This window comes from Ascidia mentula, chromosome 6 (genome assembly GCF_947561715.1).
Source record: "Ascidia mentula chromosome 6, kaAscMent1.1, whole genome shotgun sequence".
Lineage (NCBI taxonomy): Eukaryota > Metazoa > Chordata > Ascidiacea > Phlebobranchia > Ascidiidae > Ascidia > Ascidia mentula.
This window is the reverse complement of record NC_138571.1, coordinates 483,571-511,544: the sequence shown is the minus strand read 5'-3', so window position 1 is coordinate 511,544 and position 27,974 is coordinate 483,571. Positions and strand designations below refer to the sequence as shown.

The 27,974-nt window shown below is 42.4% G+C and overlaps 2 protein-coding genes across 5 annotated transcripts in view; both read right to left on the bottom strand.

Moving 5' to 3' along the window:
• Window positions 1–27,974, bottom strand: part of LOC145905965 (protein NLRC5-like) — a 48,642-nt gene that overhangs the window by 17,455 nt on the left and 3,213 nt on the right. For all 4 annotated transcript variants that reach the window (XM_082993303.1, XM_082993304.1, XM_082993305.1 and 1 more), the window contains exons 7-8: window positions 1,858–3,503; window positions 1,275–1,436 (exon numbers count right to left, since the gene is read on the bottom strand). In XM_082993303.1, the coding sequence (XP_082849429.1) occupies window positions 1,275–1,436; window positions 1,858–3,503 (1,808 nt within the window). The remainder of the gene's footprint in view (window positions 1–1,274; window positions 1,437–1,857; window positions 3,504–27,974) is intronic.
• LOC145906234 (uncharacterized) lies at window positions 15,352–16,020 on the bottom strand. The gene has a single exon (XM_082993662.1). It carries the CDS (start codon window positions 16,018–16,020, stop codon window positions 15,352–15,354), a length of 669 nt encoding a protein of 222 aa, XP_082849788.1.

Genomic DNA, 27,974 nt, shown 5'->3' with positions numbered 1-27,974 from the left:
ATCGGAACCGATCCCGGGCATCGGAAGAACAGGAGTTACAACGCGTACTTTAGCGATTGATGAGGATTAAGTGTATTTTACCAAGCGATAAAAGATCTCGTTTGTAAAACAGACTCTTGCGCAGGCGCATCCAACAAACTAGCCAGCAAAATTTACCAGTGATCAACCGTGATAGTAGGTGGGTTTATAACATTAACTCTAACGTGCCACTGACTGACATAGTTTTCACATTGGTAGATGTTTGCAAACAGGCGGCGGTCCGAACCGACAATAATATGTTTCCGGTGAACAACCGGCAGCAGACCGCTTAATCGCCCAGCGCTGATCCGCAATTCCCACTTACGCACGAATTGGACGTGTGACGTCATTGTACAATTGTTGCCGATCGTTTGGTCACGTGTCGACCATATGGTCCATGTCTTATTAGGCGAAAGCCAAAAAACCTTCAAAATTAATTGCAGTTTCGGTTTCACGTCAGAAACCATTCCGGGGAACGGCGATATTTTCTCGCGTCCGACAACAATGCAATACTTTTCCCCACAACATTTCTGATCCGCTCGAGGGATGATCTTTTCGCATTCTTTCCAAAGCTCGGTGGAGCAGATCATGTAAATCATCAGACAAAAGCGTCGCGATTCAAAATGGGCAATTGAAGCGTTAAGAAACCTTGCTTTCTACATTTATTACACACCACACGCCGGGATAGGAAATCCAGTCAATTAACCGAGGTGTCTCACGCATAACGCGGGTCTCATTACACTTCATAGAACGATTGACGGTCGACCGATTACAGACAACGAAAATTCTGTTCCCGTAACGAAAATACCGTTCCAATGTATATGTCTCATTTTTTGTGGGCAGCAAATAGTTGTCAAGACCTCACTATACCATGTCAATGTGTTTGTTGTAACAACAATAAGCGTTAATATACAACAAATGCATGAGATCAATAGAATTAAACCCGACAAGCAATCCTTGAAAAAACATTGTTACGTCACAGAGAATATTACGAATAAAAGAATATGAAAAAGGATGTTGAATAACAAACAGGAATCAACTGACCTTTTGTATATGAAGAACCGTCTTTGCACAAGTAAGTTTTAATCGATTTTGCTTTTTCAAATCTTGCGCAAAAATTCACCCTTAATTCTAACCCCCAGAAATACATAGAGCGACCCATGTGGACATCACGACACACATGTTGTAAAATAATAATGTAATTTCCACCCTCAAGAATTAACCTTTTATTCCAATTAAGATATGAAATTACTTACCGGTTTCTTCAACCGTTCAATCTTCTCGAATATATGTTTGGCACCAACACTTGTCAGACCGCATCTACGCAGATCCACTTGTTCAATGTTTTGGATGCAGTCGGCGACGTAAACCGCCCCATGGTCTTCTATATTGTTGTAGTAGAGGTTCAGCATCTTCATCTGATTGAAATAATATCAATGTTAAACAAAGTACGAGTAGGGAATCAAGTAAATAATGGCGTTTAACAACAGTCGAAATAACGAAATAACACAGATCTCTCGCTAGAATTATGCGCACAAACAATGAAATTATTCGGTTATTTATATGTTATAATGACTGTGAGTTCATATTACGACCAAAATGATGACTTGGACCGAAACGATGCAGCTATGGATGAGCGTCTTTCAAATAATTGATTTATCCGACGAAGAAGACTTTATATCAGAGGGAGTTAAAACACCAAATATTGAATACTATAAGTTTTTTAGGGGGACCAATCATGTTATGTCCTCACCAACCCAAATACCGGGCAAAGTCCCCTGTGCCCCCTCCCCAAGGATTTCCGCCATGGGTGCAGGAAATGCATAAACAACATCTTACCGGTTTACTTCTCCTTTGAATCACGAAGGTGAGATTCTCGAGGTCGGTCGGGAGGAGCGATGAGTTACTGAGGTTTAGCTCATCAGTGAGTAAGGAGGACGCGATTGAAGTTATCTCCTCATCGTTCGCTTCATGAGCACAGCTGCAACATCGAAGTATCGCTTGATTGTTTGGTTCCCCCATATACGACGATACGAGATTCTTCATCAGCTTCTTTTTCGCTTTCCAATCTTCACGTGAACACCCAGGAACTACGACTTCAATATCGTTGAAAACTGAAGAATCACAAATTCCGAATGCGAACTTGGCAACAACCTCCCATCTGGCATCGGTAAGTCGGGTGTATTGTTTCTTGAATTCTTTTAAAGGCATGATCGTCATCAGGTAAACCGCGGAGAAGAATTCTTGCCAACTGAGATGAGAAAAATATTTACGTTTATGTCCGTCCAGTATTGTCAACTTTAAGTTTCCCTGCTTTGTAATTGAGGTATTCATAAAAGCATGAACTGTTGAGCCTTTCAGTTTTGCGCTTTTGAAATCCTGTACTTTGAAGACAACTTTCTTGTTCTGAAATCCGTCCCAGGCCAGTTTTGAAAGTTTGTTCAACTGTGGATTTTCATTCTTCAGGTGTTCAGTTTGTGAGTATTGAACACAAGTAGATGCCAGAACACGGGTAAGCGAAACATGCTGACTGTCATCATCATGACTCAGCAGATAGTTGACAGTCAGTATGAAATTAACCGGAACGTAACAGTAAGAGAACATATTGGTGTTTTGTTCAAGTTTGTTCTGTACAGAGTCATATCTTGCACCGCATATCTGTTGTCCAAGTTCTCTCTGTGAGTTTGGAGTTAATCCAAGTATCTGAGCAATAAACCTTGGTCGATGTGAAGAATGGAGTTCGTAGAATGGAGCTGGTCGTGACGTAAATATCTTCCGGGAACGTGGAAGCAAATTTCCACTCAGTAAATGCTTGAGATAAACTTCTGCTTTATTCTTTTCATCTAACAGGGGAGTGGGAGCTTCAGTTGAGAAGGATTTAAAAGCTGCTTCATCTACTCCGTCGAAAACCAAGAGAACATCTGGATCACCATTGATTGCTTGCATTATGCCCTGAGCTACCTCTGGATTGTATTCCCAGCTAAGTAGCATGACGTGGAGGAGAAACCGAAGAAAAATCATGCTTGTTTTGAAATTTATGTTTCGGATTGTAATGTAGAAGATGAAGGATATTTTCCCAAACAACTCTCTATGCAAAGCTTGTAAAGCCCATTTTTTGCATGAAGTAGTTTTTCCGATACCCGCTTGACCAACAACACCAACAATATTTCCATGCTTTTCCACGTACTGGCGTTTTGCTTCCACTTGTTCTGGTTTAAATTTCCATTCTGCTTCTCTTTGTGCTGTTTGCTTTGCACGAGTAAACATTTCTTCAGGGCTGATGTCACCGGATGGTCGATCGTAAACTTTAGCCAACTCCTCTCTACGATGGTAATGTCCTTGAAACTCGTCATCAATTTGTTGTGGTTTGCTGACTATAGATAGGTTTACTGGTGTTATGTTTCGTTGGGTAATTTCTGCAAGTGATGATTCTTCACTGGCGATGGATTCCACTTTATCTTTTAAAGTTGACTTCAGTTCTTCGCCTACAAAAAGGATTTTTAATTTGCAAATTTGCAAATTTCTCTCGTAAATATTTCGAAATATCGTCTAATAAAAGCTATGACGCAACGAATTTGCATGTGCTGATAAAACAATGACGAAAATGTTCGTCCTGTTTAAATCAGCGATAACTGACACCCATATGTTTGATTATATTGCGTTATGACGTAATAAAACGTTCCTTCTAGAACGGATAATGTTCCGCCACTTGTCGCTTCATGGTGTTGAGATTTGACAAAACCCAAGCCCCGAAACGATTTGTCGTCGAAACGCGAAGTACGAAATGTCTGAAGGGCAATCAATACTTTGTAAGATTTATTTGTAGTTTTAATAGTATGGAGGATATGGTGAAGTTTTTATGTTGTTGAGAGCTGCAGACAGAGTATTGATTTGTGGTACCACAAAGTGGACATTAGTGTGCCTTCGAGTGTAAAAGCTAGCACAGGGCTGCACTGATAAGACCAAGACCATACATGTCGAAACAGTGTGTACACCCTGTCCGCAGCTCTCCAAGAGTATGTTGTTGTTTTGCACATTTATTATGTTGGGTTTTGTTCAAGAGATCGTTGTTTTCAAGCTCAAGTTTAAACGATTTGTTATTCGTTTTGTTTGTCGCACATTTGGTTTAATATCCTTATTTTTACCTCTGGTCACGTAAACTTTTTTTTCACCTCACTTTTTTGTAATAATTTGTTTCACCCAGAATGTCTTGATTAGTTTGATACGCTTGAGTAGTTTTGGCTTTAAGGTAGATGTGTGACACGTTGATTGGTCGGGATGCTGGCGGGCGAAATAATCAGTGACATAACCCGGTTGTTTACTTGTGGTGGCTCGTAAAGTTGTTGAAGTTGTTTTGATGGAAACTAGGTCGATAAATTGTGTAGGTAGAGGATTGTAATGTTTCGGGTTCCAATCAGAATAATCTTAAGTCAATTTATTCCACAAACAATGAAAGAATAATCACATAGCTTATTTGGGTGAGAAGAACTAATTGTTTTGTCGGTTGATGCTGACAGGAGGACAATAAGGTCATTATCAGCGAGCATAACTATGGTCAGGTTTAAGAAAAACATCAATAGCTCCAACACAAAACTTTATTAAATTGTACACTGATGTCTTCAAGTTAAATAGAAAAAGAAAAATGCAACAAACAGCAAACAACAGCAAAAAACATAAAATATCAAACACCAAGAGTACATTGCAACAGTGAGTTTATAAAAACAACGCAATCCCAATTTATATTGAATCAATGTGAGCATAAGCATAATAACAACAACAATCCGTTCTACTAAAAGGCGGAAAGCAGATAATCTGTGTAATCAATTAATCCAGTCATGGATAATTCATGAACATTCAAATTGCATGTGAGGTAATCGTGTATGCGTGATGATAATGAAGGAGGCATAATTAGCCAAGGAATCTAAATTCCTGATCAAAACCAACACAATAGCTGGAGATGGCCACGTGGCTAATGTAAGGACTGATCTTGTATTGAATTGTAGGCAATGCATCCTCGGCCAACAATAATGGCCGCCATTCAGGCAAATTGTTGCATACAATGGTCGTAAGTAATTTAAGTGCCTTGGGGGATATAGTTGTACGAAAGCTAAGCTATGTAAAAGGCTAATGTAGAAACACAACATGTGTTGTGTTGATGAATTTGGGTAAAGGAAAAAGATTGAGTCTAAGATTGATGCCAAAGTTACTTGGCAAAAAGGCAAATCATGCATGTATTTTTTAACGTGCATTTTTTACATGAAGTGCATTAAAGCTGATCATAGATTGGCATGTGTTCTGTAAGAAATGTTTGTCATGCGTCTCGTTTTCACGTTGATCGTTGAACTTACTCGCCACAGTAGGTGTTTGGCATTGGTCATATAATTACTCTAACATGTGTTGTACAAGGACTGTTTGTTATTATTTTGAAATGCGATTTTTTTTGTGATGCAACTTGATTTTAGTGTAGGTTGTGCAAATCCCTAAATTATCCAACTCCAAACTAATGTGTACCAGTCCATAATAAACATTGGCTTGTGTTTCTCTATTTTTAAATAATTTCGGAACTTTGCTCAAGAATTTATGAAGATTTCCCTAAAAGGCATCAAAATTGTGCTTCGAGAAGTACAACTATTTTGGAACACCTCTGATTGCATTTTACATGTTGTTATCCTAAGAGTATTTACCATGACCAGGTTTGAACGGAAGGCCGTAAGTGCAGAGTAACGTGAATGTTCACCAAGTTTGTGTTGGCAAACCTTGCTAGAAATCACAGTTTGGGTTGGGTAAGCTATTAGTTTAGATCTATGATATCTCGCCCCTTGAACATTAGGCAACTAACTTCGGTCACACAAGTAATCATTCCACAACCGGTGTTTGTGTGAGTTTTCACTAATCTTAATATTATGTTCGTACTCCGAATGAAGCGTTGGCAACTTTATTTCGAACAGAAGGTAAGCACTGTTGACTAGTGTATTGTGTACATAAGTAACCTTGTTTGCAACTACTGTGCCATGGTATCGACTGTGTACAACTCTACGATGTATAGAAAACGTTCTTTTCAACACCGGGAAAGTGTTGTACTTGTGTGCTTTAAATGCGTTCATTGTCCCTTGTCGGACATTAAAGTATTTATCTATAAGTGTATTACGCACTGCACGCATGGAAAGGGAATCCTGTTAACATCTCAAGGCGTCTTAGTCTCAACGTTGACCTCAACACATTTCATAATAAGATTGGCGGTCGACTGAACACCCACCATCGCTATTTATTTGATTTTGATTAAAACGTTTGACTGCAATCCAAAGGATTTTGAATTCCTTGACCACGTGGTCAAGTAAACTTCCTGCGCAAATTGACTTTTTACACCAAAGTGTGAGAGCTTTTCTCAAGAAGTCAACGATGGTTGCTAACTTGTATGGATGAAACAGAATATGAACAAGATTTCCTGGTAGCAAAACACCTCCCGTGGTTTATAGGGAAATAGGACGAGTCTCAATTTGAAACCCCGGGAAAATCGACGACGTGAAAGCTCCAGTTTGTAATTTGTCACGAGGCAAAATCGACGAAACTGAAACTCTGCTACATTGATTTTGAGAATTGAATTGCCAGAGACCATTGCCCCCAACTGTCTTTACCGCGCACAAGACACAAGCGAATGACAAGAATAGATCGCAACAACGACATAAAAAGGCGATGTATTCAGCTGGGTATTCTTCACTTTCAATCCGGAGGATGAAGGGCTTCGATGTAAAATTTGTAATTGTTGCTGGCGTGAGTTATTGTTTTATTACTGAGACAGATCTATTTGCTTCGATCAGACATTAACTAAATAGTCAGACGATGCGTTAAAGTAGTTTTCGCGCCAAAATAAAAAGATATTCGCCGAAGAGTGATGACGAAATATAGGTTTGAGTTGGTTCGACCCAAGTCATGTCAACAATGACTTATAACCGATTTGAATCAGAAGCAAAACGAGTGAATCCAGCTTGGGGCGTTTTTGCCTAAGACCTGCACACGGTCAGGGCTACTTGATGATGTGGCAATTAAAAAAATACTACCTGTTGTGATCATTGAAGTGTGACATTTTTTTACCCTGTATCGTATGATTTCGCACCCTGTAAACATTCCAACGTTAATTGCGCAGGAATGTGATTAGCCGCATTCCCAATATAACCACGGTTGCATTACCCAGTGGACAGTCTTAATTTGCTTGATGCTTCTGTCGAATACTAGAATACAACATTGGCAACAAGGACGGATTTTGTACTGAACGAGTTCACGCAGTCGAAGAATATTCTCAACGATGGAGAAATTTTTCGAATTGATGCAGAAGCAGATGGAAGCTCAGCATGCAGTGCAAGAAGCACAAGAACGACGCCATCAAGAGCAGGAACAGAGACATCAAGAGCAGGAACGGAGACATCAAGAGCAGATGGAAGCTATGATGACGTTACTACGCAAAGGTGTTGGTATTTCTGCCACCCATATCAGCGCACCCCAGGCCACGCCTAATTGCAGCGCTGTCGATTCCAGGTTTTGCACTTTTCTCAAGGCTCACGAAGTACCGGAGGCAAGAAGAGCACAAGTTTTTCTGACGAATCAAACTGGCACAGTGTACAAGCTTCTGGCCAACCTGGCATCGCAGAGTACCCCACCCCTACAAGTAAATCATTTGAAGATGGAGGATATTAAAGCTTTCATGGATGAACAGTATGACCCCAAGCGTTTTTTGGTGAGGGAAAGATTTAAGTTTTGGAGCGAAATGAAGCGAAAGCCGGGGGAATCGATCCAGGAACTTGCAGCACGCATTCGTCAAGATGCCAGTACCTGTCACTTTCCTTCATTTCCGACCAATTGGACGAAGCGTTAAGGACTCGTTTCATCTGCTCTGTTGGCAATGAAGCTGTTCTGAAAGCAGTATTCAAGGTGAAGAGCGATGAATTGTCGTTTTCACCTTGCTGACGAATGCCGTTTCAAGCAAGCTATCTGCAATTTTTGCAAGCGAACCGGTCATCTACAATCGGTTTGCAACAAGAAAAGGCAACAGCACGGTCTATTAACAGCGTGTCCAGAAACGTTGATGCACCAGAAACACCGAAGTTGGAGGTACCGGTCGTTATCAAAACAAAGTCCTGCTTGCTGGAAATGATAACAGCGGCGGGAGCCAACTTTCTATGTAAAGCTGCGTGGAAATTCTTAGGCTGCCCACAACTTCGAAAACCGGATTTGCGGTAACAGTCCGCAACAACTCATCCTATGCCAGTTCTCGGCTATTTTACTGTGGATGCAGAATATGACTCTGAGAAAACGAGGGTAACATTTCTTGTTACTGACATTCCACGACTTAACCTTCTTGGTCGTGACGGCATCCGGCGACTGAAGATTTCTCTTGACCGTCTTTTCTATGGGAGAGATGAGGCATCAAGGCCCGTTAACGCCATTCACGATGATAACCTGCACAATGCATGTCGAACACTTTGTGAAGAGTTTCCACAGTTGTTTGAATCTGAATTGGGTTCTCTCAAGGGTTACGAACTCGACGTCCAGTTTAAGTTTGATGCACGTCAGTAGTAAAGGGTGACAGAGTAGAGAACGGGGAGACTTCCTTCCTGTCTCTCTGCTACTCTTTCCGGTTAGGGAGACAGGAAAGAGTACTCCTTCCGTTCTCTTTCGTATGCATTTCAAAGGGGGACATGTGTCAGGGAGATACTCACAGTTACTCATGAGCCTTCCGGTCTTGATTGGGAGTAAAATAAGATTCTCCTATTGTTTGTCTCTTTCCGGTGTCGCAATCGTGATTCTATTTTTATCTTGAGCGTGTGAACTTTGTTTCAGATGTCATCGCCAAGGAATTCGAGGACACACGCAGTTCACTGTGTGGTCGTGTGGCGTTTGTGAAACTATCTGGTAAATTGTTTCCTGAATGCAACCGGTTCCCAATGCCTTCACCATGACGTCACGAGATGCGACGAGATCAACAAACAATTGTTTGTCGATCAGCTGTTAATTGTATCCGCTAGCGAAAATTCAGCGTGCCTCGTTTTCAGAGCTCTTGAAAAGCATAAACATACAAAGACTTGGTACATCGTGCGTTCGTATTGCCCCTCGCTTGACCCTTTCCAATAAGTTGGATTTGCAAAGTTGGGAGTATTTAGGGTCAAGGTCTTCGGTGACCCTGAATACCCAATATTGACCTGATTGCGTGTGGATTGTTTTCGAGCATGGAGCACTGACATGTTCGAGTAGGTAGTTGCTATCTTTATCACAAGACCGATGTGTCGGATTTTTTGTCGATCGGCATGTTTTGTCGGGCCACTTGTTCGACCTCTGTTTGAATCGACCCAGCAAACGTTACCTTAAAGTTTCTGGACTTTGCAGTCACATTACAGTTGCAGTAATTACAATGGCGAACACGTCTCTTTTTGCTACGAAAGCAAAACGCTTTTGGGCTTGGGCAACAAACCTCAACGTCTTGGTTAGATTTGACGTTTAATCGTTAAAGACTGTTGGATAACAGATCCTTGTAATATAATGAGCGATGGATTTCGAATTTGAATCAATCGTGACGAGTGACATATCATAAAATGTGCCAATCGCAAACCTCCTGTCTGTAAATTCGATTGGTGGGCCACAAGATCTTAGGTGGCTGAGGTCGTGCATGGATTGTTAACATACATAGTATTGCTGTGTTTGTGTAGGTAAACGATCCTGAATGCAACCGGTTCCCAATGCCTTCACTATGACATCACGCGACATGCCTTCACGATGACATCACGCGAGCTGCGACGAGATCAACAAACAATTGTTTGTCGATCAGCTGTTAATTGTATCCGCTAGCGAAAATTCAGCGTGCCTCGTTTTCAGAGCTCTTGAAAAGCATAAACATACAAAGACTTGGTACATCGTGCGTTCGTATTGCCCCTCGCTTGACCCTTGCCAATAAGTTGGATTTGAAATGTCGGGAGTATTCAGGGTCAAGGTCTTCGGTGACCCTGAATACCCCAACATTGACCTGATTGCGTGTGGGATTGTTTTCGAGCATGGAGCACTGACATGTTCGAGTAGGTAGTTGCTATCTTTATCACAAGACCGATGTGTCGGATTTTTTGTCGATCGGCATGTTTTGTCGGACCACTTGTTCGACCTCTGTTTAAATCGACCCAGCAAACGTTACCTTAAAGTTTCTGGACTTTGCAGTCACATTACAGTTGCAGTAATTACAATGGCGAACACGTCTCTCTTTGCTACGAACGCAAAACGCTTTTGAGCTTGGGCAAAAAACTTCAACGTCTTGGTTAGATTTGACGTTTAATTGTTCAAGACTGTTGGATAACAGATCCTTGTAATATAATGAGCGATGGATTTCGAATTTGAATCAATCGTGACGAGTGACATATCATAAAATGTGCCAATCGCAAACCTCCTGTCTGTAAATTCGATTGGTGGGCCACAAGATCTTAGGTGGCTGAGGTCGTGCATGGATTGTTAACATATATAGTATTGCTGTGTTTTGTGTAGGTAAACGATCCTGAATGCAACGGTTCCCATTGCCTTCACGATGACATCACGCGACATGAGACGAGATCAACAAGCAATTGTTTGTCGATCAGTTGTTAATTGTATCCGCTAGCGGAAACGTAGCGTGCCTCGATTTTTTTTTGCTTGGGCAACAGCGTGCCTCGACGCTTTGAGCTTGGGCAACAAACCTCAACGTCTTGGTTAGATTTGACGTTTAATCGTTCAAGACTCCTGTCTGTAAATTCGATTGTTAACATATAGTATTGCTGTGTTTGAGTAGGTAAACGATCTGTATCACAGGTCGAATGGTGTATCGCGACGGACGCTGTCTGAATGGATTTTAATGACATTACGCTGGTCACTTAGTTAATTTTCTGTTGATCGCCATGTTTTGTCGGTCACTTGTTTCCTTTTTGCAAAATTCGGGACAAAATAGTCATATAGCTGTATGTACCAGGGATAGTTAGCATGCCAGCGAATACGATCGAGAAGAAAACGTTCGATTTGGGTCGAGTTTTCGCAAAGTAGTTTGCATATAGTTGTCTTGCGATCATGAAATATATTTTCCAAAGACAAAACAAAATCAGACGCCATTCATCAGTTATAGTAAAACGACGTATTGGCCACCCTAAGGTGTAACATACATTCGTATACTGATGATGTCCAGATCTAGGCGGAATAACCAAGCGGTTTGGCATTGCAAAGTACACGAATCATCGCTTACATTGCCTGCTATTGGTCCTAATTATGTATCTTGTAACCTTACCCATGACATCAGCAAAACGAGAGGATTGATGTAATGCGTGGAGTTTTATGTGTCATTATTAAAGCTGTGTCTGTGACAATTGATATTCCACCTATGTTGCATTTCTTGGTCGTAAATGTTCAGGAATGCGCTTAAAGTGCAAGTAACATGGTCATGGCAACTTTGCGTAAAACTAATGGTTCATCCGCAATAAACATATTTCCAAGTATTTCGGTTCTACGGCCAAAAATCGTAAACCTGCGGCGACCAAAAATTGTAAACCTTTTGCGTTGTAGCGAAATTGACGCCACGTAAGGCGCTCGTGTCAAAACAATGCATTGTTTACATAGGAGAAGGCACCTTATATTGCAGATATCGAATAGTTTCAAACATAGGAGAATCCACAAATTATGGTACCTCAAAGGTCGGGACAAGGTTTTACATCATACAAAAATATGTCCCTGTGACGTCACAAATTCATCCGGAATCAAGTTGAACAAGTATACGAATAATCGCTTGTAATGCTTGCGATATGTCCTAATTATGTTTTTTGTAACCTTATCGATGACATCCGCAAAACGAGCGGATTGAAGTAATGCGTTAAGCTCAGGTGTTATTTTTAACCACTGTGACAATTCATATCCCAACTTCTGTTGTTGCGTTTCTTGCTCGCAAATGTTCAGAAATACCCTTAAAAGTTTCTTTTCAATTATGTGTCTTGCATCTGTGGTCTTGGCGTGCCATATGGCAGGACTCTTGTCGATTCAAAGTGTAATTTATCGCATGAAATAAAGAGCATGCTAAAGCGTTACACAGCTTTATTCCGTTGCAAAGTTAAGAATGACTCAACGAGTCTACGCAACAGCGGCAAAAGAGAAACGTGGCGAAAAAGGCAATTAATCCGCTTCGCTAAAATGCGGTAAAGTGAGCGCTACATAACCCCCCGCCAGAAGCGGACAACAAAATTTACAAACAAAAACGGGCAGGGGGGCGAGTAATGCGACCAGAGCGCGTGCGTTGAATAGAGTCTGGTGATAATGTTGGTTGCCCGTTGGACGGAACTCGACCCTGTTTGCAAGGCCTTCCTCGACGCGGTGGTTGAGCCGTTCGGACCGGTCGTGTCAGGTCGACGTGGGCAGGTTTTAAACGGTCAACAGAAACTGTCTGTTGGCGTCCACCGAAGTCCAGCGTGAACGTTTTGTGTGTTCTTGCTATGACCCGGTATGGCCCTTCATACGGAGGTGTCAAAGGCGGGCGATGTTTGTCTGTGCGCAAGAATACATAAGCGCTAGTGTCCAATGACTTTGGAACATTATCATGCGGATGTGAGTGACGCGACATTGGTGTCGGCAGGAACCTGCCAACAGCCGACCGCAAAGCGGGCAAAAGTTGACGCGGGGACGGTTCGGTGGGTGTTGAACCAATGAAATCGCCAGGTACAGTCAACGGTGAACCGTAAACGAGCTCAGCAGACGATGTCCCGAGATCTTCTTTTGGAGCGGTGCGGATTCCAAGCATAACCCAGGGCAGAGCGTCCATCCAATTGCTGTCGGTGAGCCGAGCCATAAGGGCACTCTTCAAGTGTCGATGGAAACGTTCGACCAGACCATTTGATTGGGCATGATAAGCCGTCGTGCGATGAAGCTTGACACCAAGAAACCTATTGAAAGATGTCCATAAATCAGACGTGAATTGTGGACCACGGTCGGAGGAAATGTCCAAAGGTACACCAAAACGCGACACCCAGTGGTAAACAAATGCCCTAGCACACGTTGGCGTGGTAGCATCAGGAAGAGGCACAGCTTCTGGCCATCTCGTAAAGCGGTCGACCGTTGTAAACAAATAGGTATTGCCCTGTGAAGACGGAAGTGGACCGACTATGTCCACATTAACATGAGCAAAACGAGCCCGTGGAGGCGGGTAGTTTTCGAGCGGTGAACGTACATGTTGTTGGATTTTCGATTTTTGACATTGTATGCAGTTCCGTGCCCATAATCCAACCTGCTGTTTCATCCCATGCCACACGAATTTGGAAGCAATTAGCTGGCGGGTGGCTCGAATAGATGGGTGCGACAAACCATGCACAATTTCAAAAATTTTACGCTGCCAAGACTTGGGTACAATGGGGCGTGGGACGTTTTTAGAAACATCACAGAGTATGGTGTCCTCGGAAATACCATACTGTATGTCTTGCAACTTGAGATTGGTCACAGCCGTGCGGTATGCTTGAACTTCCGGATCAAGCTGCGCGGTTGCTAAAGCGGAGTAATCCAAGTCCAAAGGAAATTCAATGGAGTCGATGGAGGCTCGGGATAGAGCATCTGCGACCTGATTTTGCTTTCCTTTGATGTATCGCACATCGGTAGTGAACTCGGAAATGGCGGTCAAGTGACGTTGTTGTCGCGCAGACCAAGGTTGGGAAACTGTTGTGAAGGCAAAAATCAACGGTTTGTGGTCAGTGTAAGCCGCAAAACAGCGACCTTCCAGAAAGTAGCGAAAATGTCTGATGGACAAATGCAAAGCGAGAAGTTCTCTGTCAAATGCACTATACTTTACTTCTGGTGGTCGAAGACGTTTACTGAAAAATGCTAACGGTCGCCAGACACCATCAATGAATTGCTGCAACACTGCTCCAACCGATGTTTGTGACGCGTCAGTAGTGAGGGCAGTTGGCGCTTGAGGCAGAGGGTGGTGTAAAAGCGTCGCGCGCACAAGTGCTGCCTTCGCTTTTTCAAATGCTGAAATCAGGCGATTGCTCCAGACGAGTTGTGTTGCTTTGCCCGAAAACGCTTCATAGATTGGGGACATTATGCGTGCTGCGTTTGGTATGAACCTGTGGTAGAAATTTATCATACCCGCGAATTCCTGAAGGCCCTTGATGGTTGTAGGACGAGGAAACTGCTGGATTGCTTTCACTTTGTGAGGCAACGGACACGCACCATGCATATTGACTCTGTGACCGAGGAAATCAATTTGGTCAACGCCAAACTGGCACTTGGCTACGTTGATGACCAGACCATGATCTGCCAACCGTGTAAAAAGTCGTTTTAAATGGTTGTAGTGATCAGCAGGTGTTTTGCTTGCTACTAAGATGTCATCGAGGTACACAAATACAAAATCAAGAGACTGGCAAACTGTGTCCATTAAACGTTGAAATGTTTGGGCGGCATTTTTTAACCCAAATGGCATGCGCAGAAATTCAAAAAGACCGAAAGGTGTAATTACCGCCGTTTTGGCAACATCCGCGGGGGCAACTGAAACTTGGTGGTAGCCACGCACAAGGTCGATTTTGGAAAAAATGGTAGATCCTGCCAAACTTGCTGAAAAGTCCTGAATGTGAGGAATAGAATAACGATCTGGCAGAGTAGCAGCATTTAATCGCCTGTAATCGCCACACGGCCTCCAACCGCCTGTAGACTTTGGAACCATGTGTAGTGGCGAAGCCCAGGGGCTGGACGAGCGTCTGACAATCCCCATTTTTAACATATTGGCGAACTCATTTCTTGCCAAAGTGAGTTTCTCAGGAGGAAGGCGCCGAGCACGCGCGTGAACTGGAGGTCCACTTGTTGTGATGAAATGCTGCACGCCGTGCCTGGGGAGCAATTCAGAGAAGTGAGGCGCTGTAACTGCGGGAAATGCGGCCAGCAAACGCGCGTAATCACACTTGTCTGAGGTGAGAACATTTATGCGTTGAAATAAAGATCCGGCTTTTCGAATAGGAAAACTTGCAAACGTTTGTGCGCTGACCAAATGCGGTCGTTGAAGATCAACTAACAAAGAATGTGCTCTCAAGAAGTCGGCGCCGAGCAATGGCCTGGAGACATCCGCCAAAACAAAATTCCATTTAAACTTCCCAGCGGGCAAATTAAGCGAGATCAGACGTGAGCCGTACGTCCGAATACTGCTGCCGTTCGCAGCCACAAGGGTTTTGCCGGGCCTGTTTGTGTGGCGCTCAAAGCGAGTCGGTGGAAAAACGCTGATTTCTGCCCCCGTGTCGACAAGAAAATTACGCCCAGATAAGCGGTCCATTAAAAAAAAGAGGCTGCTCGTTTTGCCGGCCGTCGCAGCAGCTAAAGACGGTCGGCTTGCTCGTTTCCCCGAAACACACATGGAGGACAACACTGACGTGCGTTTTTACCGAAACGACGGTGGTAAAAGCAAAATTTTTGAGCGTTTCTTACTTGTTGTGGTGTAGTAGAACTGAACCTCGAGCGTCGCACCTTTAATACCTCGTATTCCTCTTCTTTTCTACTAGCCAAGAGCAGAGCATCCGCCTGTTGCGCTAAAACGCGAGCACAAGGAAAATCCTTTCCAGCCAAACCCGTGCGTACGGCAGCGGGCATCTTCTCCAGGAATAATTCTTTGAACAAAAAACAAGGTTCCTCACTCCCAAGCAACGCCAGCATTTCGTCCATTAGGGCAGTTGGCAGCCGGTCACCCAAAGTTGGCATGTGGAGTAATTGTTGAGCTCTTTGTGACGGTGTTAAAGTAAAAGTAGTCAGCAATCGCTCCTTAATTGCTGCATACTTGTCTTCATGCGGCGGTTGTTCAAGTAAATCAATCAAGCGACTAGCTGTGTTCTGATCGAGAGCTGACACAACGTAAAAGTACTTGGTTTCGTCAGCTGTCACTTTCTTCAAAGCAAATTGAGCTTCCGCTTGCTGGAACCAAACACGTGGCTGCGACATCCAAAATGTGGGGAGTTTAATAGCCACAGCGTTTTGATCACTACCATCCATCTTAACTTGAAATTTATGTCAAGAAATATACGTTTCTGACTCGTCGGGGTCACCACTAAAGCGTTACACAGCTTTATTCCGTTGCAAAGTTAAGAATGACTCAACGAGTCTACGCAACAGCGGCAAAAGAGAAACGTGGCGAAAAAGGCAATTAATCCGCTTCGCTAAAATGCGGTAAAGTGAGCGCGACAATGCCGTACATTTTGTAATCAGTGCTATTACATAGTTTTAATGTGTGCAAGTGCCTGGGATATTCAAAAATATTTCAGGCCCTAAACATAATGTTTATGCTCTGCTTACGACCTGGTTGACAGTAGAAACGAAGTTTTTACGACGTTTGTATGGTGCTTTTACCGTTGGAACAACAGTCGCAAAATATTTACCTTGTGTATTATTCGCTTGTAATAGATTGTCACAACTTGCGTGTTTTTTCAATTGTTGTGCCATTTCTCATAAATGCTATATGTCACTAACATCATAATGCTACAGGTCACTAAAATCAAAATGCTACATGTCACTAACACCAAAATTTTACACGCAAGTTCAAATAAAAAAACGCGATGTGATTAAACTATACTGGGTAATTCGCTTGTTTTGCAGATGTGATAAATAGGCAAGATACGAAGTTAGGACAAATCACGGGCAATACAAGCGATTAATCGTCGTACTTACTCATCTTGATTCATTACATAACCTATGTATTAATTACCCTTTACCACAAGTTTCATTTGCTACGAATAGAAACATGTCATTGAAATTGCATCATGTTCGAGGTTGTTTTTGCTTGCCGTAAAGGTCATGACGATGCTGAATTCTGACGTTGATTCCTGTGAGAATGTAAATCTCTCAATGCCCATTTTGGAATGACCGCCTAAAGGGTTAAACCTCATTTTGACAAATCACGCGCTGTCGCGTTCAATTCTGTCCAACTGAAAATTGTCTTGTAAATTGAGAGTAATGCAACAGGCAACTACCAAATGTCTTAGCAACGCCAAACCGCCTGGTAAGTCGCCCTGGATCTGGACATCATAACCAAAAGAATGTACGTTACACATTACGGGTTGCCAATACGTCGATCACGATTGATCAGCCGATCGATTAACTAGACGATCGCGTCTGATTTTGTTGTGATTTTCGCGAATATATTTCAGTATCGTGAGGCGACTATTCGAGAACAATTTTGCGAAACTCGACCCAAAACGATTGTTTCCTTGTCGATGGTATTCGCTGACATGTTGACCATCCCTGGTACATATCGTTGCATGAGTATTTGGCCCGGAAGCCGCAAAAAGGAAACAAGTGGTCGACAAAACATGGAGATTTATCAGACCAAACAACTTGAACAGGACACGACCAGCGTGATGTCATTAAAAGTATGAATCCATTCAGACAGCATCCCGCCGCGATGTATGCTATCGGCCGTGTGATGCTGAATGTCCTAATTTTTTTTCTTTGTATAGGTCGGATCTTTTACTCCCCGCTCAATTTAACCGTGGCACGCCAATGGCGTGCCCACGTTAAACTTGGCAAATTTTTTTTTTTTTGGTAATTTTTTTTTTAATTTAGAAAAATTTAAAAAATTTTGAATTAAATTTATTAAAATTAAATTGAATTTAATAAAAAATTTTAGGTTGGGGGGAAGCCGACACATTGCAGAACAGAGTATTTTATCGTCACAGAATATTTTGCGCCTTGTCACGGGATTTTGTCAGACACAAAACACCCAGAAATAAATCATGTCCGTGTACTCACAAATCCGATACAAATCGCTCCGCAAATAAATCATTACCACGCAAATCATCCGAATTCAAATTTACGATTTCAAACTGAGAAGTATCGTTGTAGTAAATCACAGGTGGGGCTTGAATGCGAGCGTTTCAGTTTGCGAACGTTTAAGCGCGCAGTATAGGTTTTCGTCTTGCGTCTATAGAAATAAAGTTATAGGCGGTTAAACTTGCTGACAACAATTAGCAGCATGTTTTTAATTACTGCAATATGGGCGCTTAAAGACCTAAAGAAAGGAACATACATACAAAGACTTTTGTACATCCTTACGTCTCTCGCCAGAATCGGCGTTTCGGTTAGCCGTACGTTCTTACTGGCCTCGCTTGACCCTTGCTTGTACGATGGATTTGCAATGCTGAGTGTATTCAGAGTCAAGGTCTTCGGCGACTCAGGTTGCGTGTGGATTGTTTTCGGGCATATAGAGAACTGTCGGTTAATTTGCTATCAGCATCACACGACCGATAGGATACATCGCGGCGGGATGCTGTCTGGATTCATAATTTTAATGACATCACGCTGGTCATGTCCTGTTCAAGTTGTCTGGGCTGATTTCCCGTCTATCGCCATGTTTTGTAGGCCACTTGTTTCCTTTTTTGCGACTTTCTGGCCATGTAACGATATGTACCAGGGATGGTCAACATGGCAACGAATACGATCGTCAGGAAAACGTTCGATTTGTGTCGAGATTCGCAAAGTAGTTTGCGGTTAGTCGCCTTACGATACTGAAATATATTCGCGAAAATCACAACAAAATCAGACGCGATCGTCCAGTTAAACGATCGGTTGATCAATCTTGATCAACGTATTGTCAAACCGTGATATGTAACGTACATTATTTTAATGATGAATCCAGATCCAGGGTGACTAACCAGGCGTGACTTGGCAAAATAAGGTTTAACCCTTTAGGCGGACATGTAAAAATGCGCATGGGGAGGTTTACATTCTCACAGGAATCAACGTCAGAACTCAGCATCGTCATGACCTCTACTGCAAGCAAATATAACGACGAACATGATGCAATTTCAATGACATATTTTTATTCGTATGAAATTAAACTTGTGGCAAAGTGTAAATAGGTTATGTCATGAATCAAATACATAGGTTATGTCATGAATCAAGATGAACAAGTACCACGATTAATCGCTTGTATTGCCCGCGATTTGTCCTAACTTTGTATCTTGCCTATCTATGACATCTGCAAAACAAGCGAATTGCCTAGCATAGTTTAATCACATCGCGTTTCGTTGAACTTGCGTGCCGCTTCGTAGACCACCAGGATTTTGTTCGTTGTATTTTACCATTGTATGGAATATTGGTGTTCTGAAACGGAAGCGGGCAAATACAAAACAGAAGGTGCGTTAAGCCGCACTTGCGCATTTTGATGTTAGTGACATGTAACATTTTGATTTTAGTGCCATACAGCATTTCGATGTTAGTGACATGTAGCATTCCGATGTTAGTGACATGTAGCATTTTGATGTTAGTGGCATGAAGTATTTTGATGTTAGTGACATGAAGTATTTTGATGTTAGTGACATGTAGCATTTTGATGTTAGTGACATGTAGCCTTTTGATGTTAGTGACATGTAGCATTTTCTTGAAATAGCACAACAATTGAAAACAACACACAAGTCGTGACAATCTATTACAAGCGAATAATACATAGGATAAATATTTTGCGGCTGTGCATCCAACAGCAAAAGCATCATACGAATGCATTGCATATCTTTGACAAGTCATGCTAGGGGAAATAAGAACGCACGATGTACCCAAAGTCTTCCTATGTATGTGCCTTTCAACCAACGAGTGAACTCTCAAAACGAGGCATGCAAAATTTTCGCCGCGGATACAAATAACAACTGATCGAAACACAACTGTTGTTGATCTCGTCGCCTCTCCAGTGATGTCATCGTGAAGGCATTAGGAAACAATTCATCAGATAGACCAACAACGACACTACACGACCATGACGTTAAATTAATGGTGAACCGCGTGCGCGATTAGCCTCAGCTAGAGTATCCCAGGCATTTGCCCAACACAAAAATAAGGTTAAAGTTGTGACATCACACACAAAATTACGTCATGTAATGTCACTGAGCAAAGAAACGCACCATCTCCGTCTTATCGAAGTACAGATTAGTGTCGTTGCTGCTATACCCTTTCGTCTTCCCATAATTCGGGGCAGATAAGCAATGAATTTGTGACGTCACAGGGACATATTTTTGTATGATGTAAAACCTTGTCCCGACCATTGACGTAACATAATTTATGGATTCTTCTATGTTTGAAACTATTCGATATCTGCAATATAAGGTGCCTTCTCATATGTAAACAATGCATTTTTTGACACGAGCGCCTTACGTGGCGTCAATTTCGCTACAACGCAAAAGGTTTACAATTTTTGGTCGCCGCAGGTTTACGATTTTTGGTCGTAGAACCGAAATACTTTGGAAATATGTTTATTGCTGATAAACCATTAGTTTTACGCAAAGTTGCCATGACCATGTTACTTGCACTTTAAGCGCATTCCTGAACAATTACGACCAAGAAACGCAACAACCATCGGTGAAATATCAATTGTCACAGACACAGCTTTAATAATGACACATAAAGCGCCACGCATTATTCAATCCTCCCGTTTTGCTTATGTCATGGATAAGGTTGCAAGATACATAATTAGGACCAATAGCAGGCAATGTAAGCGATGATTCGTGTACTTTGCAATGCCAAACCGCTTGGTTATTCCGCCTAGATCTAAACATCATCAGTTTACGCATGTATGTTACACCTTAGGGTGGCCAACACGTCGTTTTACTATAACTGATCGATGGCGTCTGATTTTGTTTTGTCTTTGGAAAATATATTTCAGTAACACAAGACAATTACGCAAACTACTTTGCGAAAACTCGACCCGAATCGAGCATTTTCTTGTCGATTGTATACCATCCCTGGATCGTTACATAAGTATTTGGTCCCGAAAGTTGCGAAAAGGAAACATGTGACCGACAAAACATGGCAATCGACAGAAAATTAACTAAGTGACCAGCGTAATGTCATTAAAAACCATTCAGACAGCGTCCGTCGCGATACACCATTCGACCTGTGATACAGATCTTTTACCTACTCAAACACAGCAATACTATATATGTTAACAATCCATGCACGACCTCAGCCACCTAAGATCTTGTGGCCCACCAATCGAATTTACAGACAGGAGGTTTGCGATTGGCACATTTTATGATATGTCACTCGTCACGATTGATTCAAATTCGAAATCCATCGCAAAATGGGCATTGAGAGATTTACATTCTGACAGGAATCAACGTCAGAATTCAGCATCGTCATGACCTTTACGGCAAGCAAAAACAACCTCGAACATGATGCAATTTCAATGACATGTTTCTATTCGTAGCAAATAAAACTTGTGGTAAAGGGTAATTAATACATAGGTTATGTCATGAATCAAGATGAGTAAGTACGACGATTAATCGCTTGTATTGCCCGTGATTTGTCCTAACTTCGTATCTTGCCTATTTATCACACCTGCAAAACAAGCGAATTACCCAGTATAGTTTAATCACATCGCGTTTTTTTTTCGAACTTGCGTGTAGCATTTTGGTGTTAGTGACATGTAGCATTTTGATTTTAGTGACCTGTAGCATTATGATGTTAGTGACATGTAGCATTTATGAGAAAAGGCACAACAATTGAAAAAACACGCAAGTTGTGACAATCTATTACAAGCGAATAATACACAAGGTAAATATTTTGCGACTGTTGTTCCAACGGTAAAAGCACCATACGAGTGCATTGCATATCTTTGAAAAGTCAAGCGAAGGGAAATAAAAACGCACGATGTACCGAAGTCTTTGTATATATGTGTGTATGTGCCTTTTAACCAACGAGGGAACTCTCAAAACGAGGCATGCCGAATTTTCGCCAGCGGATACAATTAACAACTGATCGACACAAAGTTGTTTGTTGATCTCGTCGCCTCTCGCGGATTGTCACCGTGAAGGCATTAGGAAACAATTCACCAGATGGACCCACAGCGACACTACACGACCATGACGTTAAATTAATGGTGAACCGCGTGCGCGATTAGCGTCAGCTATCAATGCTTGAAAATATGTAAAGCAAGCTGCAACATATTAATCCCACACCACGACGACACTACATTGACTTGTTTGCTGCCGCGAAAAACTGTGGAAATACCAACAAACGTCGTAAAAATTTCGTTTCTACTGTCAACCAGGTCGTAAGCAGAGCATAAACATTATGTTTAGGGCCTGAAATATTTTTGAATATCCCAGGCACTTGCACACATTAAAACTATGTAATAGCACTGATTACAAAATGTGCGGCATGCTCTTTATTTCATGCGATAAATTACACTTTGAATCGACAAGAGTCCTGCCATATGGCACGCCACGACCACAGATGCAAGACACTTAATTGAAACGAAACTTTTAAGGGTATTTCTGAACATTTGCGAGCAAGAAACGCAACAACAGAAGTTGGGATATGAATTGTCACAGTGGTTAAAAATAACACCTGAGCTTAACGCATTACTTCAATCCGCTCGTTTTGCGGATGTCATCGATAAGGTTACAAAAAACATAATTAGGACATATCGCAAGCAATACAAGCGATTATTCGTATACTTGTTCAACTTGATTCCGGATGAATTTGTGACGTCACAGGGACATATTTTTGTATGATGTAAAACCTTGTCCCGACCTTTGAGGTACCATAATTTGTGGATTCTCCTATGTTTGAAACTATTCGATATCTGCAATATAAGGTGCCTTCTCCTATGTAAACAATGCATTGTTTTGACACGAGCGCCTTACGTGGCGTCAATTTCGCTACAACGCAAAAGGTTTACAATTTTTGGTCGCCGCAGGTTTACGATTTTTGGCCGTAGAACCGAAATACTTGGAAATATGTTTATTGCGGATGAACCATTAGTTTTACGCAAAGTTGCCATGACCATGTTACTTGCACTTTAAGCGCATTCCTGAACAATTACGACCAAGAAACGCAACATAGGTGGAATATCAATTGTCACAGACACAGCTTCAATAATGACACATAAAACTCCACGCATTACATCAATCCTCCCGTTTTGCTGATGTCATGGGTAAGGTTACAAGATACATAATTAGGACCAATAGCAGGCAATGTAAGCGATGATTCGTGTACTTTGCAATGCCAAACCGCTTGGTTATTCCGCCTAGATCTGGACATCATCAGTATACGAATGTATGTTACACCTTAGGGTGGCCAATGCGTAGTTTTACCATAACTGATCAATGGCGTCTGATTTTGTTTTGTATTTGGAAAATATATTTCATGATCGCAAGACAACTATATGCAAACTACTTTGCGAAAACTCGACCCAAATCGAACGTTTTCTTCTCGATCGTATTCGCTGGCATGCTAACTATCCCTGGTACATACAGCTATATGACTATTTTGTCCCGAATTTTGCAAAAAGGAAACAAGTGACCGACAAAACATGGCGATCAACAGAAAATTAACTATGACCAGCGTAATGTCATTAAAATCCATTTAGACAGCGTCCGTCGCGATACACCATTCGACCTGTGATACAGATCGATTACCTACTCAAACACAGCAATACTATATGTTAACGATCCATGCGCGACCTCAGCCACCTAAGATCTTGTGACCCACCAATCGAATTTACAGACAGGAGTCTTGAACGATTAAACGTCAAATCTAACCAAGACGTTGAGGTTTGTTGCCCAAGCTTAAAAGCGTTTTGCTTTCGTAGCAAAGAGAGACGTGTTCGCCACTGTATTCACTGCATACTGTAATGTGACTGTAAAGTCCAAAAACTTTAACGTGTCGTTTGCTGGGTCGATTCAAACAGAGGTCGCGGTAAATCAAGTAAATGATTTTGGAAAAGATGCACGTGCAAATATACAGCAAAAATGACTTGCACGACATCTTAACATTGGATAGGCATGATGTTCCGAAAAGCAACGTTTCACGATGCGCTTCACGCGACCGAAACATTGTTCGACCAGTCACCCTGGAATCGGTGGTACCACAGCTAGTGCGATGTCATTAATATGATGACATATTATTAATATGATGACATATGAATCATACTGCATCAGGGTTAGGACACAATGGACTGCGAGAAAACACCACGAAGTAAGCGATCTTTTCACCTGAAGTGGCAAGATAATCAAAGCTGGACATCACTCTAACGAGTACATGTTACACCTGACGGGTGGCAAAAAAGCGTAACAAGTGAACCGACAAAACAAGCCGATCGACAGAAAATCCGACCAGTCAACGTAAACAGGATATGTCTAGCGTGATGTCATTAAAATTATGAATCCATGTTGAGGGCAGCCCGCCGCGATGTACACATCGATCTTGTGATAGAGATAGCAACTACCTACACGAACATGTCAGTGCTCCATGCCCGAAAACAATCCACACGCAATCTGGTCAATGTTGGGGTATTCAAGGTCACCGAAGACCTTGACCCTGAATACTCCCAACATTGCAAATCCAACTCATGGGCAAGGGTCAAGCGAGGGGCAATAACGATTAAACGTCAAATTTAACCAAGACGTTGAGGTTTGTTGCCCAAGCTCAAAAGCGTGTCTTTGTATGTTTGTGCGTTTTAAGAACTCTTAAAACCAGGCACGCTGAGTTTCCGCTAGCGGATACAATTAACAACTGATCGACAAACAATTGCTTGTTGATCTCGTCGCATGTCGCGTGATGTCATCGTGAAGGCATTCGGAACCGTTGCATTCAGGATCGTTTACCTACACAAACATAGCAATACCATATATGTTAACAATCCATGCACGACCACAGTCACCTAAGATCTTGTGGCCCACCAATCGAATTTACAGACAGGAGGTTTGCGATTGGCACATTTTATGATATGTCACTCGTCATGATTGATTCAAATTCGAAACCCATCGCTCATTATATTACAAGGATCTGTTATCCAACAGTCTTGAACGATTAAACGTCAAATCTAACCAAGACGTTGAGGTTTGTTGCCCAAGCCCAAAAGCGTTTTGCTTTCGTAGCAAAAAGAGACGTGTTCGCCATTGTAATTACTGCAACTGTAATGTGACTGCAAAGTCCAGAAACTTTAAGGTAACGTTTGCTGGGTCGATTCAAACAGAGGTCGAACAAGTGGCCCGACAAAACATGCCGATAGACAAAAAATCCGACACATCGGTCTTGTGATCAAGATAGCAACTACCTACTCGAACATGTCAGTGCTCCATGCTCGAAAACAATCGACACGCAATCAGGTCAATGTTGGGTATTCAGGGTCACCGAAGACCTTGACCCTAAATACTCCCAACTTTGCAAATCCAACTTATTGGAAAGGGTCAAGCGAGGGGCAATACGAACGCACGATGTACCAAGTCTTTGTATGTTTATGCTTTTCAAGAGCTCTGAAAACGAGGCACGCTGAATTTTCGCTAGCTGATACAATTAACAGCTGATCGACAAACAATTGTTTGTTGAACTCGTCGTATCTCGTGACGTCATGGTGAAGGCATTGGGAACCGGTTGCATTCAGGAAACAATTTACCAGATAGTTTCACAAACGCCACACGACCACACAGTGAACTGCGTGTGTCCTCGAATTCCTTGGCGAGGACATCTGAAACAAAGTTCACACGCTCAAGATAAAAATAGAATCACGATTGCGACACTGGAAAGAGACAAACAATAGGAGAATCTTATTTTACTCCCAATCAAGACCGGAAGGCTCATGAGTAACTGTGAGTATCTCCCTGACACATGTCCCCCTTTGAAATGCATACGAAAGAGAACGGAAGGAGTACTCTTTCCTGTCTCCCTAACCGGAAAGAGTAGCAGAGAGACAGGAAGGAAGTTCTCCCTGTTCTCTACTCTGTCACCCTTTACTACTCACGTCCAACATATTGCAAGCCAAGAGCTGTTCCCATTGCCTTGCAAGAGGATCTAAGCCAAGCTTACGATGCAGGGATTGCGAGAGGGATATGGACCCCGGTCAAGTTCAATGAATGGGGAACATCTGTCGTACCGGTTTGTAAAGCTTTGTTACCTGGTCAAACCAGGGCAAACATACGAGTTTGTGGTGATTATTCTGTCACGGTGAATCACCAACTAGAAGCCCATCGACACCCATTGCCGCTCCCCGAGCAGCTGATGAGGAGATTGGGAGGTGGACACGGTTTCACGAAAATTGATCTGGCAGATGCCTACAACCAGATCCGACTGACTCCTGAAAGCAGTAAAAGACTAGCTCTCAGCACACACCGAGGAGTTCTGCTGCAGAATGTCTTGCCTTTCGGAATTTCTTCGGCACCTGGATATTTCCAGAACGTTATGGATGATCTTACAAGTGACCTGTCTGGAGTTGCCGTGTATCTGGATGACATTTTGGTCAGTGACTTCACATCCGAAGAGCATCTGCGAAATCTTCGACGTTTGCTCCAGCGTCTGAGCAAGAAGGGTCTGCGGTGTCGATTCGAAAATTCCCAGTTTGACCGAGAAAAATTGGAATACTTGGGACACACTCTTTCCCGAAATGGGGTGGAGAAAGGGGAAAAAGGTGAACGATGTGATAAAGATGCCTCCTCCAAAAGACGTTTCTTCACTACGATCGTTTCTCGTGCAGTACAGTATTATGGGAAATTTCTGCCACTAAATTTTTCGAAGATTACTGAGCCTCTTCATCAATTAATGAGAAAAGGAAGACATTGGAGTTGGGGAACTGAAGAACAGGAGGCCTTCAACCAACTGAAGAAGCTCCTTTTAAGCAATAATGTTTTAGCTCACTTCGACCCCAAGCTCCCTGTTGGTCTATCTTGTGACGCTTCAAATGTCGGAATTGGAGCTGTCCTATTTCATCGGTAGCTAGACGGAAGCGAGCGTCCTATTGCAAATCCTTCAAAAACGCTTACCGAGAGTCAAAGAAACTACAGCCAGATTCAAAAGGAGGCCCTGCTGGCCATTATATTTGCACTGAAAAAGTTGTACCAATATTTGTTCGGTCGGAAGTTTATACTGGTGACGGATCACAAACCATTCCTGAGTCTTTTTGGTCCGAATAAAGCCGTGCCAAGCTTGGCAGCAAAGACTCAATGGGCTTTATTCTTTAACCAATTTTACAATTCAGTCCATTTAGTCTTCAAGTGAAACCAGCGGATTCATGAGCTCTGAAAAGAGAGTCTGCAAAAGATCGTGTGTTATCGACGATCATGCGATACACTAAGAATGGTTGGCCCAGAAGTATTACAGCAGACTTGGCTCTTAAACCATTTCAGAAGTTTTCGCAATCACTCAGTTCTTGTCACGGGTGTTTGTTGTATGGTTCTCGCGTTGTCATTCCTGAGGTACTGCGACCTAAGGTTCTGGGATTACTTCACCAAGGACGCTTTGGTATGCAGAAAATGAATCAGCTGGCACGAACCGTGGTATATTGGCCGAACATCGACAGCAACATTGTTGATTTATGTCGTAAATGTGAGTCATGTGCAACACATCAGAATGTTGGCCAGAAGTGCGCTCTTCATCCCTGGGCACTCCCAGAGAAGCCGTGGAGCAGAATTCATATGGATCACGCAACCAACTTTATGGGTCATAATTGGTTGGTCTTGATTGACAGCTATTCGAAGTATCCTATGATTCACCCCACTCTGTCAATTCCTGCAAAAGCCACTATCGACTTGTTGGAAATGGATTTTGCGCATTTTGCATATCCTCACACCTTAGTGACGGACAATGCACCAACATTTCGTTCAGAAGAATTCCAAGAATTCTGCAATTCCAAAGGAGTCGTGCACCTAAGTGGTGCCCCTTATCATCCTACAACGAATGGTGCGGCAAAAAGAATTGTTCAAACTATTAAACAGTCATTGAAGTCTTCAAAACCACCAAAATATGCTTTACAAGGGTTCCTAATGCAGTACAGAAGAACTCCGATGACGAACAGCTATTCACCAAGTGAGTTGTTAAACGGTCGTCAAATCCGCACAAAGTTTGACATACTCTTGCCATCGCCCGTACACGTAGCGCGAGGTCAGCAAACCAGACTTGCCTCGAAGTCCAAAGAAGCTCGAAAAAATCGCAAAAAAATCTCGTATCAAGTCGGATATCCATGCTAT